Source organism: Cyprinodon variegatus, unplaced genomic scaffold (genome assembly GCF_000732505.1).
Source record: "Cyprinodon variegatus isolate N-32 unplaced genomic scaffold, C_variegatus-1.0 Scaffold1576, whole genome shotgun sequence".
NCBI lineage: Eukaryota > Metazoa > Chordata > Actinopteri > Cyprinodontiformes > Cyprinodontidae > Cyprinodon > Cyprinodon variegatus.
This window is the reverse complement of record NW_015152029.1, coordinates 49,579-62,668: the sequence shown is the minus strand read 5'-3', so window position 1 is coordinate 62,668 and position 13,090 is coordinate 49,579. Positions and strand designations below refer to the sequence as shown.

Here is a 13,090-nt window from a genome sequence, read left to right as displayed (position 1 = left end):
TTTTAATGCAAAAACAAACTCAAGTCATTAATCTTTCCACAAAAAAATTAGCGAATGTCGGACATATATATATATTTTTTTCTTCTCCCAGCTGGAATCTTGAAAGTCACGTGACTAGGACGTAAAACAATAGAAAGCGTATAGGCAGAAGAAATGTAACAGTACCACAAAAAATGGCCATTAATGTACCTCCACTACATTTTGCAGTGTGGGCCAACGTAGTGGGGGTACATTTTCCCATGAGACTGGGTTGGATGTGACCAGCCCTTCTACAGGAGACTGGATAAGGCTGAAACAAACTGGCATCAGAACAAGAGCATGCTCCAAGCACTTTTCATTACCTGCCCCTGCAACATCAGACCTTTTTGCAGGAATATCTTAATAAGTCATATCTAAATCTTTTATTAAGGCAAACCTCTTTACCAACCAGATATCATATGGGTCCTAGTTCCTGAGCTGAGAACAGGCCATAACCATGCTTTTCCAACAAGGCAAGGCATAGCCTATATATATTGTCCATTCACCAACAGACTCATTTGTATTGTTGCAAAGCTCACTATGTGAAAGAAAGAACAACTTAGAGAATAATTGTATCTTGTCTTGTTTCGCCTTTTCGTGGACATGTTGTTGTAATCCAAAGGGGGGCCCAGAAGAAAATCTTTGGGAACCACTGGCTTAGAGAATGACAAACAGTATGATTTCAGTACTGGAGTAACATTTATTTCACCCGAGGAAAATAATTACATATGAAGCTACAATTTTCCCATTTGGCAGTTTTTACAAACCCAAGGTGAGTCCTTCCTGCATTTGCGACAGGTATACTTTGTGCAGTGCACACAACGCTCAGTGCTGTGGTTCCTGTTGCAGAGATTGCACACCTGGCCTCCTTATAATAACAATGACAAGATCTGAAAAAATAGAGTTTAGCACATTTTCCCAAAGTAAGAGTTGTAGTATGAACTAGATGAGGTTATCTATGTGTGCTATAAGTTTTGTGGCACTACAATGATCTACAGTGTAATTATTGGCTATTATATGCTTATAATAACAATGAATAAATCTCCAAAAATACAGTTTGGCCTATCTTGCCAAAATAAGAAAAAAAAGAATGTTAGAACTGTAAATATACAGTCATATGTTTATATAACAATTTTTAAATTTATTTATTTCTGTTTTCAAGGCTGCACTTTAAAATATGAAATTGTCTAGAGCTCTTCTAATTGAAATTTCTTTTTGTTTACTCTTGTGTATACAAAATTACAAAATAAATCTAGGTCTCTAAGTCATAATTAATTCTTGGCTTTTTATATGCTTGTAACAATGAAAAAAAAACATTGAGTTTAGCACATTTTCCCAAAGTAACGGTTGTAGTGTGAATTTGATGAGGTTATCTATGTTTGGAGGCAGTACAATGATCTATAGTGAAATTATTGACTATTACATGCTTATAATAAAAAAGACAAAATCCCAAAAAATCAGTTTGGCCTATCTTCTCTAAGTAAGAGTTGTAGTATGATCCAGATGAAGTTATCTGTTTTTCCTACAAGTTTGAAGGCAGTACAATGATCTATAGCGTAATTATTGGCTATTATATGCTTATAATTACAAAGAAAAAATCTCCAAAAACACAGTTTGGCCTATCTTCCCAAAGTAAAAAAAAAAAAAGAATGTTATAACTGTAAATATACAGTCATATGTTTATATAACTATTTTGTTGGGATCCTCAGGCTTGCTCACCAGAGGGCGCCGAGGATCCTCTTCTGCTCTCTTTGTTTTTCCCTTAGGTTTGGAGTTACTGTGGGGATCTGGAGATTACCCTCTTTCTCCAGCAGGATGCGCTGTGGGTCTTCTGGAGCTGGAACTTTCCTGCACACCTGTTCCTAATCCTCTCATTAGAAGACCTCTCCTTTATAAGCTCCTGTCTGACCTTGATCCCACGCCGCAGTGTTGATCTTAGTTGGTTAGCTTCCTGAGCCTCTGTCACAGATGAATCTTTGTTATCTCTCGTGTGAGATCAGATTCTAATTCTTCCTTGTTTCTGCCTCACAGGAATCCTGTCTCTTCGTGAAAGCTCTGGATGAGCTTAACCTCCTGTCTCCTCGTGAAAGCTCTGGATGAGCTTAACCACCTGTCTCCTCGTGAAAGCTCTGGATGAGCTTAACCTCCTGTCTCCTTGTGAAGCTCTGGAAGAACTGTCTCTCTGGCAACCTGTCTCTGGCCTGCAGCTCTAGGAGAGTTAACCAGCTAATCTGCCCTGGTGAGCCACCCCAAGAATCCTACGTGGATGATACCTGTCGACTTCCCTGTGGAGTTTCCCCAAGAGGTTCCCATGTGGATTTCCCCTGTTGTTTCCCTGCAGTGAGCTGGAAGCTCAGCTACCAGCCATCTCCCCTTCCCTGCTCAAACCCCAGTGAACCAGCCCCCTGCCTGAACTGTTATTCTCGTGCTTGTGCCTTAAATAAACTCTTTGGACTTTTTACCAGTGCCTCTGTGTGTGTTCTGCATCTTGGGCTTTACTCTAAGAGAACCCATTATGACATATTTCTTTTAATGTATCTATTACTGTTTTCAAGACTGAACTTTAAAATATGAAATTGTCTAGAGCTGTTCTAAACAAAATTTATTTTTGTTTACACATGTATACAAAACAACAAAATAAATCTGTCAAAGTCTCAAGTAATTATTGGCTATTATATGCTTAAAATAACAATGAATAAATCTCCAAAAATAATGTTTGGCCTATCTTCCCAAAGTAGGAGTTGTAGTATGATCCACATGAGGTTATCTATGTATCCTACAAGTTTGGAGGCAGTACAATGGTCTATAGTGCAGTCATTGCTCATTTTATACTTATTCCAATAATAGAATAGAGGTGCCATTTGTCATTTAGGCTTTTGGAAATTCCTCAGAAAAGTATTATTTTCGAATCCAATGAATGTGATAATAATCCCCCTCTCCTTGGTGACGGTTGCTCTGGTGTCTGTTTTGTAGAATAAATAATTCGCCGAGTTATTCATCTGGAAAAGCCAAATCTGTTAATATTTTTGCCAACTTTACTGCAGTCTTGCGATGCTGGCTGCGAGTCTGCAGCGGAAGAGAGATCTTCTGAGTTATATTTTCCCCCAAATAAATAATGGTCATTATCGTATAAACGGTCATTATTGTATAAATATTGTTGCTTTCTACAGCTTTCCAGCTGATGCAACTATTTTCATTGTACAGTTCAGTTATCGTCTGATCACTGCATGGTTGGCTGCGCTTAAATCATTGCGGTGTAGGCGACACTGATGACGTAGACCTAGTTATATTTAATTACAAATATGATTTTTCCCCCCTACTCTCAGGTAAAACACTCAAAGAGAGATACTTTAGCTGAAACCGAAACTGAAGGGGGTGGATTTGTTCTCCAGCCACAGTGCTAATGGGGCATTTATATCCGAAAAGGGATTCATGAGTTGATAAGTACTGCGGGGGGACTCGAGGCTGACGAAAGTTCTCGTATCTCTGGGACTTTTAGTGTTAACTCCACTGGCTTCCTGCCTCATTCAATAGAAAACAATCACACTGCTCTAAATAATGGGCCACCACTCCCCAATCAAGCAGCCTGTTGATTCTTTAATAGATCACTGATTTACCTTCACACTCATATTTGTACTGTAATGTTATTAGAATACAGAAATATACTACATCTGACCTCAATGTCTGTAGTTTGCAGAGGGGAGACTGGAGAAACCCACTGAGCTCCTTCATTCCAGGGTCAAGCTTGGTTAAGCTCATGTCCAGTTTTGTCAGATGGGATGGATTAGACCTCAGAGCGGAGACCAGAGAAGTACAGCTGATCTCTGACAAACTGCAGTCCTTCAATCTGAATAAAGGATACAAGATTTTAGATGAATATGTGACCCCCGGCATGTGATAACCACTAGTCCAAGGACCATTGGTTATTTTCCTCACTGACACTGTGCTGGCCAATTCATACAGCATCACTGAACACATTCTCTCTTTGGCCAGGGTCACTGAATATAGGAAAACACCAGTAAGCAGCTGCTACCATACTGAGATGGAGATAAAGCCCAGAGGGGCCACTTAAAACTTCACGAACAAAACACTGAGGACCCAGGTGTCAGAAGTTCTCACCTTTATTACTGTAAAAGTACAGATACCTGTGTAAGAAAACACCAATAGAACTCATTTACTAAAGAGAAAGGGAAAAAAAGTTCAGGTTCCACTAAATTAAAATTATGTTTTTCTTTCAAAAGTTAAAAAATAACTTTTAAAAGTCAATTCTTCAACAATAATTTCTTTGCTGAGAAAACAGGGTAATTTTGCTCCCTTTCTCACTGTTTTAATAGAGAGAACATAAAAATACTGACTGGATCTAGTTTTGTTCTAGATTCAAATTTCAGACAGGATGATATAGATTAAAGTCAGATTCTCTTCCCGATCTTCCCTGTATTGTTGCAGCTCTTACATCCTGTCTTTATCAATATGGAGAGAAAAAATAAGCCAGTTTGGAGAAAGGAAGGAGTAGAATGTCTAGATATTTGGGTTCAAATCTAAGAAGGAAAAGAAAAAATAAGTATTTGTGGCTCCAAGTTACTTTGAGAGGTGACAGATTGAAGAGGACATGTTCTTTCTGAGCCAGTCCAACAGGGCAGCAGCTTAAGGACAAAGATTTCATGTCTTTGTCTTTTCTTCCTAAACATTAGTTTTTAGATCATCTTATTTTATTCTAGTTATTCTAACATGTTTGTGATCCTGGTTCTATTCTAGAGGAACCAAATGTCATTCTGGATGGAAAGATGTGAATCAGAAATGAGAAAAAAAGCCATCTTATCTTGTCTCATCATCTAAATCTTTTCCAAATCAAACTGAAACATCTCCATCATTAATTAACTAGCCTAAAACATTTGAAAGTTTGATGAACTGGAAAATAAAGTTAAATATTTAGAAAATTTGCAACAGGAAAATAACTTACTAACAAGGTAAAAAGCCTGAGAAATTGTATTATGAATTTAGACAGTAGCTGTTTTTGAAAAAAAAAATTACAATTAAATTAATTAAAATCAGCATTAAAGTATCAGTGAATGATTTGGTTTGAATAAACAGAGAAAACTCACTGCAGTTTCTTCACTTTGCAGATTGAACTCTCCAGTATATCACACAGATGCTTCATATCAGAATCTCCCAAGGATCTATATCCATAGATCGTCTCTATTTCCACTTCTGTCAGATGAAGGTTGGACTTAAGAGCTGAGACCACAACTTCACATTCAGCCTCAGAGAGAGAACAGCCTCCAAGTCTGTAAATAAAGGATAAATAAAGTCAGTTCTAATGAAATCAGACAATCTGGATGACAAACACAGATCAAAAAAATGATGAACAAACAGTGATGTCATCATCTGATGAAAATCTGCTCTCCACATCAATGTCCTGTGTTTGCCACCACAGATAATCTATTCAGTCTCTTCAGGTCCTGGTTCAGCTGCAGACCTGCTGTGTCTATGCTTTGGTTAGAAGCTCCATTGAACCACAGTGATGTAGAAAAACAGAAAAGCTGAGCGACAGCTTGAAACAGCTCAGGCTTCATGGTCACAGAACAACACTGACAGTTTTAGCAGCAGCCATCTTGGCTGCCTGTTAGCAAACCTTCCTGTTTCTTTTTCTTTCTTGTATTTCTCTAGTTTTTCATGTTCTTTTTTCATGATATGCAGTCACTTGGTATTGCTATGTCCGTCTGTATCTGTAAGTCCCCCAGGATCTTGGCTTAATCATTCTCCACCACCTTTGGAGGTGTTTCTCACTTTGATCTTGGTGTTTCCAGCCCCTACTCTGCACAGATGCTCCTTGTAAGCTTTTTTTCATTGTATTGTGCCATATGCCATGATCATGGTTTTTGGACATTGGGAACCAGTGTCCATATTTCATCTTGATATGATGACCAGAGGAGAAGATGCAGCTGGTGAATAACAGCTGGGGGACCTCTTGGAACCCCCCTCCTTTCAGCCAAGGCCTCCACAGGACCACCCACAGAGGTGTGACCAACAGCCCCCCTTCCTGTGAGAAGGTACAAAACCACAGAGAAAACCAGATTCTCTTTCTCTTTGCCTCCTGCTCTTTGCCTCCTCTCCCTTGCCCATGAAGCTGGGGTCCATCTCAGGCAGGATGGGGATCTGGGCCCCAAAAGACCCGGATCTCCAGAGTCCTCAAAGAAAAGTCATCATAGACCTTTCAGAACCAAAATGCTAGAAAACAGAATTTTTGCAACACATTTCTCTTGAGTTTCCAGATTTATAGACCCAGACTGGACGAGAAAGCCTGGCCTGCTGTGAGCCTGAGACAGAGAGGACCCCTGCTGTGAACCACTGAGACAGAGAGAGAGAGAGCCTGCCTTGCTTGCTAAACTCCAGCTGGATGGAAATTAAAGCTTTCCAATGGACATGGCCAAAAAGGTTTGCAGGTCTGTCATACTTAGGGACAGAACAAACAATATGTCATTTGATGATGTTAATCATGTCACGTGTTTACTGATGAGTAAGGACAACGCTAACAGAAGGGACTGCATGCTACGCTATGCTATACAGAAACATGTGTTGCTAAAGCTTGAACAAGTTTTATTTAACAAAAGGGTTTAAACACTGATATAAAATTAGTGTTCATGTGTTCCTCATATGCTCATTACATTTCCATTACCAAGTATGACCAAGAGTCATTTAGTGGAATCCTAAAGTGTCTATTCGCTGCTAGGTATTTCAAAAAGGGTAAAGGATCATTTGACTAAAGGTTATTGGTTCTTGATTAAGCAAGTCATTTATAAAACATTATTTGGCCAAATGATGTTTTATTCACCTCATGGATTGGCATTGTGAATTGGTCTGAAAACATTCCAATTTCTCTAAATTAGTGAAAAGCTAATTTGATCATTTCCATATTCTTCCAGATAAACTTTGGTTTTCAAACTCAAAATCCATCTTAAACTGTAATATGGTTTTCACCATGCTTCCCTTCCTCCGTGTACATAGTAGTTTAGCTTACAGTAGTTTAGTTCTGTTTCATTAGTCTTAGTTAAAAGTGTTAAACGGAAATATGTTTTACTTGGAGCTGAATGATTCTTTTTTAATAAACTCATATTTTTAACAGAACTTGTGGTGAATTTATTCCATGCATGTGCAGAATTAACTGTTTGACAATGATTAGTGCTCAAATAACTCTTTCATTTATTGTTCTAACACACAGCTAGTAGGGCGTGTGTTCATATTCAGTATGTAACAGCTGAAATAATATCTGATTAACTAACATATTTTACCAACCCTACCGGGGAGCGCAATAACCATCTTAAAGTATCATAATTAAATTCAATTCAATTCAGTTTATTTATATAGCGCCAATTCACAACACATTTCATCTCAAGGCACTTTACAGGTCAACCAGATCATACAGTCAAATTGATTCAAAGTCTTCCATCTAAGGTAAACCAGTTGATTGCATCAACTCATTGACTCAAATGGAAACCCTCACACTAAGCATGGTTTTAGTGACAGTGGAGAGGAAATACTCCCTTTTAACAGGAAGAAACCTCCAGCAGAACCAGGCTCATTCTATTTTTAGATATTCTAGGAACCACTAGTAAACCTGTAGACTGAGAGTGAAGTGCTCTTTTAGGAACATAAGGAACAATCAGATCTCTGATATAAGATGAAGCTTGGCTATTTAAGGCTTTATAAGGATTTTAAATTCTATCCTGGATTTAACAGGAAGCCAATGAAGAGAAGCCAGGATAGGAGAGATATGATCTCTGTTTTTAATTTTCATCAGAACTCTGGCTGCAGCATTTTGGATCAGCTGAAGGCTTTTAACTGTAGTTTATGGACTTCCTGATAGAAATATAATTTCCCAGCTGGTTGGGAATAGAATGTAAAATCACAACAATTGTCTCAGGGGCCTCTTTGCACAGTCTGTACCTGGGGTCATATTTGGTCAGGTAGATCTGGGCCTATATTGCTGTGGTGCTTAGGGCCTGCTCCTGTGCAGCCATGATGAGTGACTCTGTGCTGTCCTTCCGTCCGACTTTGTCTAGCCATTGGTAGGGTTTCCTGATATATGCCACTTCGATTGTGTTTCAATGGTACATCCCGTGTGGGGGGTTATTGTCCCATGAAGGAGTCTCTGGCATCTCATCTTCTGTTCCCCATTGTCTGAGACATTCACTGAGGATGTCGTCTGTTGGAGCCTTGTCCTTGATGTACTTATGGATCTTAGATGTTTCATCCTGGATAGTGGCTCTTACACTCATTAGTCCTTGGTCCCCTTCCTTAGGGCTGGCGTGCAGTCTCACGGTACTGGATTTTTGGTGGTACCATCCGTGCATGGTTAGGAGCTTTTTTTGTCTTAACATCTGTGGCCTGTACCTCCTCCTTTGGCTGGCTTTGTTGATTTCTGTTTTCTTTTATGTTTTTTCTTTTGAGTATCTAGTTTCGCTTTACTCCTTGTTTCTTAGTTTTTATGGTTTAATTCTTAATTTATTGTGTTCTTTGGTTTTTTACTATTTCTCTCTTGGTTCTGTTATGTTTTCTTTTGAGTGTTTAGTTTTACTTTTCTCCATGTTTTTTTGTCTTAGTGGTTTAATTATTATTTTGTTGTACTTTCTAATTATTGTCAGTTACTTCGCAGTTTTTCATTTGTTGCCCTCTGCTGCCCTCTCATGTTCTCCTTTTTTCCCAAGCTCCTGTTTTGTTTCTGCCTCTGTGCTCACCTGTTTAGTATCTGCTCATTAGCCCCCTCTTTGTCTCTGTCTCCTATAAAAGCTCTCTCAGTTCACTTCCTCTTTGCTGGGTCCTCTTCTTACTTCGTCTTACATGCTCCAACTTCATCTCTCTGAGTTTTGAGTTTTGATTCCCTGATGTCTGCACATTCTTAGCATACAGCTTGATGTCATCCATGAAGACTGATGGTTGCCTTGCCCCTGAGTCGGTACCCGTAGCCAGTCTCGTCAATCATTTGGCTGAGGGGGTTTAGACCTATGCAGATCAACAGTGGTGACAGCGCATCTCCTTGGAATATGCCATATTTGATGGAGACTTGTGCAAGTATCTTGTCATTGGCCTCAAGGGTGGTTTTCCACAACCTCTTTGAGTTTTACAATTAAGGTTCTTAGAGTCCTGTTGATATTGTATAGCTTCAAGCATTCAATGATTCAAGCATGTGTCATTGAGTCGTAGGCTTTCTTGTAATCAATCCAGGCAGTGCTTAGGTTAGTGTTTCGGGTTCTGCTGTCTTCAGCGACTGTTCTATCTACTAGGAGTTGGTGTTTGGCACCTCTGGTATTTTTGCCAATTCCCTTCTGAGCTATGCTCATGTATTGATCCATGTGCCTGCTCATCTAACCCGCTATGATCGTGGACATGAGCTTCCACATTATGGAGAGGCAGGTTATGGGCCAATAGATGGGACTGTACCCCTTGAGGGGTCCATCAGGATCAGGACTGTGCACCCTTTGGTTAGCCATTCAGGGATCTCACAGCAGCTGGTTCATTTGTGCTGCCAAGTGTTCGTTGGGAGCCTACACACACACAAACATATATATATATATATATATATATATATATATATATATATATATATATATATATATATATATATATATATATAAATTAAAGTAGGTTCTAAAGATCACTGTTTCCCATCTGACTAACTTACTCCTGGGCTAAGAAAATCTCCCAGTCCAGCCCTGCTCCCATCATCGGTACTTCAGTTTGGTTGTTCTGTGGTGGCTTTCAATGGTAGAATCTCAAAAATCAGGACACATTCAGTCGATCATCTGATTGCCCCAGGACGGGAAATGAAGAATTTATTTTATAGATCAAATTGACATGCTGTCCTCAGTACACGTAACACAGCGCTGAAACATCCGAACAGAAGATATCTGTCTTTTCTCTCTTGCAAGTTCTCGACTCACATACCAATCCACAGAGCATTTATAGTCTCATCTTCGCACTATGTGTATGCACATGCACAACGGAATATTGTCGACACCTTACTGGAATTCACATGTGCAGATTTGCGTCAAAGTCACTGCGATCCTCAAAGAATGTTTATACATGATGTTCTCTCTTTTTGCCAAACCCCCTCATGCAGCCTAGGAGACCATGGTGTTACTAAGACTCAAAACTGACCTTTAAGTTTGGTTGCTAAGTAAGTGTAGGGCCATGTTGTAGGATATATTCTGATTTCTGATTCTGATATAAGACAATAAAACTGCTACTACAGTTCATGTTAGGAATCTAGTTTGTGTGGGTTGCAAACTGGATGTTTTGGCCTTCTCCCCCTGGAAGGATCGTTTGAGCGTCACACTGAGCAGGGGATGCAAACTGAATGTTTGGACCTTTCCCCCTGAAAGGATTGCTTGAGCTTCACACAGAGCAGGGGATAAACCTCCACATGAACCGTTCAAGTACTTCAGCTCCATCGCTCCTCAGGAACCAACCAAACCCGAGTTAACCCTGTCCGCCCTCCAACGAGTCAACCAAGTTCTGGAATAACCCACACCGACTGGATTCTGGGAAGGACACCTTTTCCCTGGAAACATGAGTTCAATTTCAGCCTTTGTGTTTGCAAGTCGTCGATCAAATTTCCAACTGACCCTGAGCTAAACTCTGAACTTCCCTTCTCACTTCCAGTTCCGGTTCACCAGCGTTCTGAGTAACACTGCAACCAACTCATCGTGCTTTCAATAAACCTGTTAAACCGTTTCTCTGGTTCTCTGAGTGGTTTCTTGCATGTGGGTCAGATCCCTTAAAAAGAACATGACAGTTCATGATATTCAGCCTCCATCAAAAATTCATTTAACTTAATTAACCCTGCATTTAGATCAGAACATCAAATATCTTTTAGTATTTTTAATATATAAATAATACAGTATGCAGCAGTTGGTTTAGATCAGTAGGTTTCCAAATTTTATTGTGTGCTTTTTTATTGGGGGCAATATAGTAGCAGTTCTTCATCTTTCAATCCGCTGGAGCTCAGAACAAAGAAGCCTGTAACTGATAAATCACTTATGTAGATTAAATCAAATTTCTCTTTCAAAATGTGTTCCCTAAATTAACAATGTAAGATATACATTTCTAAAATAAGTTTCCTATCTTTTCAAAAAATCTTTCAGGGGTTTTAATAAGATAATTCCAAAAATTTAATTGTTTGTGCATGAATTTCAAACATCGTATATTGTTGATTGATTAGATCATGTTTAAGTTGATTTATATAATAAAGCTGAATAACTGATTGAGTGGAAATCAAAACAGTTTGAATGATATGACCTCCTCTATCTCTGTCTTAGACATGGAGGCTGATGCAGCAACACTGGCTGGTAAAAAAATAATATTATCAATTTCATGCATTTAAGGTATTTTTTTATCATCATCCTCTTCACCTTTTTTTAGGAGGGTTACAGAATGCCTCCTCTTCATGGCAGCCCAGTGACGCAAAATTAAGGAAAAATCAAATTAAGGAGCGGGGCTTGCATAACAAAAGAATAGGGTCCTTGCAGTGTTGGGCAAGCTACTTCGGAATTGTAGTGAATTAAGCTACAAGTTATTCTACATTAAATTAAGCTTCACTACACAAAAGCTACCACCTAAAGAATTATAGCAAGCTAAGTTACACTAATGTGTTAAAAGTAGCTTAACAACATCAAAACAACATCTAATTTTTAACATCCAAATTAGTTCATTTCAAGGCATTGCTATCTGGTGAACAACGACACTGAAAAACAGATCAGATCAGTTTGAATGTTTTGTTCTCTCTCTCAAGAAAACTAATTTTAAACCTTAGATTACTAATCTAACTTTACTCTTCAGGTATAAATGAACACTTAATCTCTTAGACATTTGGATGATCATGCATCTTACAGCCTTGACAATATCAATATGTCTCTGACTAAAAGAGCAACTCACAGTGAGGCAGTCATATTAGTCATTTTAAATCAGTCTTTAGTTTTAATTAAATCTTTGACCTTCCTCATTGCTTTTTGTTTTAATTAATTTAAAGTATCTAAGGGAACCTGTTTGTTTAATCTTGGATTTGTTAGTCTTTATATTGAGCTGTCTGTGTTTAGCAGAATATTAATTAGCCCCAATTTGTACAACTATCCATCCATCCATCCATTTTCAGACACGCTTAATCCCAAGTGGGGTCACAAGGGGTGCCTGTGCCTATCTCCAGCTGTCTACGGGAGAGAGGTGGGGTTTTACTACTATCATCTACACAAATATTATCTATTTAAATTTCCAGCATTTTTTGATAATAAAATCCCACACAAACTAATGCTTTTCGGCTTTTCTCAACTTTTCTTCCTTAATTTATACACACATTTAGAAATCACAAAGAAACATCCACTCATGGACACACCCACAAATGACATGTTTTTGGCAAGTGCTATGTTAGCTGTTGATGTTTATGGGCTGAGTTTTGATGATTAGCTTAGCTGATTGTGTTAACTTCAGCAAATACATGAATGTAGCTGCATTTGTGTCCTTGATGTGCATTGGATGTCTTCCTTGTCTCCAGCTGATCTGGTACCTATTGGCTGCATCATAAAATTCTCACGAGAATCTTTTTAAACACAATGTATAGCGGAAAACATATAATAGGAACGCGAAGGTAAAAATCTGGTATACTCCAGTGACATCTGCAATGAAGTATACACAGATGGGATGTCTAGAGGTCTATAGATGCATGGGAAATTGTAGTTTTTGTGGACCTCCCGGTACTTAATTACTAATAACTAAACAATGAAGAAAAAAGCAATGTTACGACCACACTACTGAGGAATTAATTAAATTAAACTGGTAATGGCGTTACTGTTCAGTTGGCTATGTAATTGGTCAACAACACTCACTCAGTGGTGTGTGTTCTTATTGGCTACTGTTAAAGAAAAATTATTATTTTTAGTTTTTAATACAGTTAATCTTATGGCATGTGTAAAAGGTATGTTGAACACTCTCATTTTGAACATATTTCTTAATTTTGAACAAGGTTGGGTAAATATTTAAAACTAAGCTATTGAGGGGTAAGTATTTAAAGCACCAGGCCATA

General features: G+C 38.5%; 1 protein-coding gene across 1 annotated transcript in view; it reads right to left on the bottom strand.

Moving 5' to 3' along the window:
* LOC107103958 (NACHT, LRR and PYD domains-containing protein 12-like) overlaps positions 1 to 5,297 on the bottom strand; it is a 19,275-nt gene extending 13,978 nt beyond the window's left edge. The window contains exons 1-2 of the mRNA XM_015403832.1: positions 5,121 to 5,297; positions 3,695 to 3,865 (exon numbers count right to left, since the gene is read on the bottom strand). Coding sequence (XP_015259318.1) covers positions 3,695 to 3,865; positions 5,121 to 5,176 — 227 coding nt within the window. The 5' untranslated portion in view covers positions 5,177 to 5,297. The remainder of the gene's footprint in view (positions 1 to 3,694; positions 3,866 to 5,120) is intronic.
* Positions 5,298 to 13,090: the final 7,793 nt, after the last annotated feature.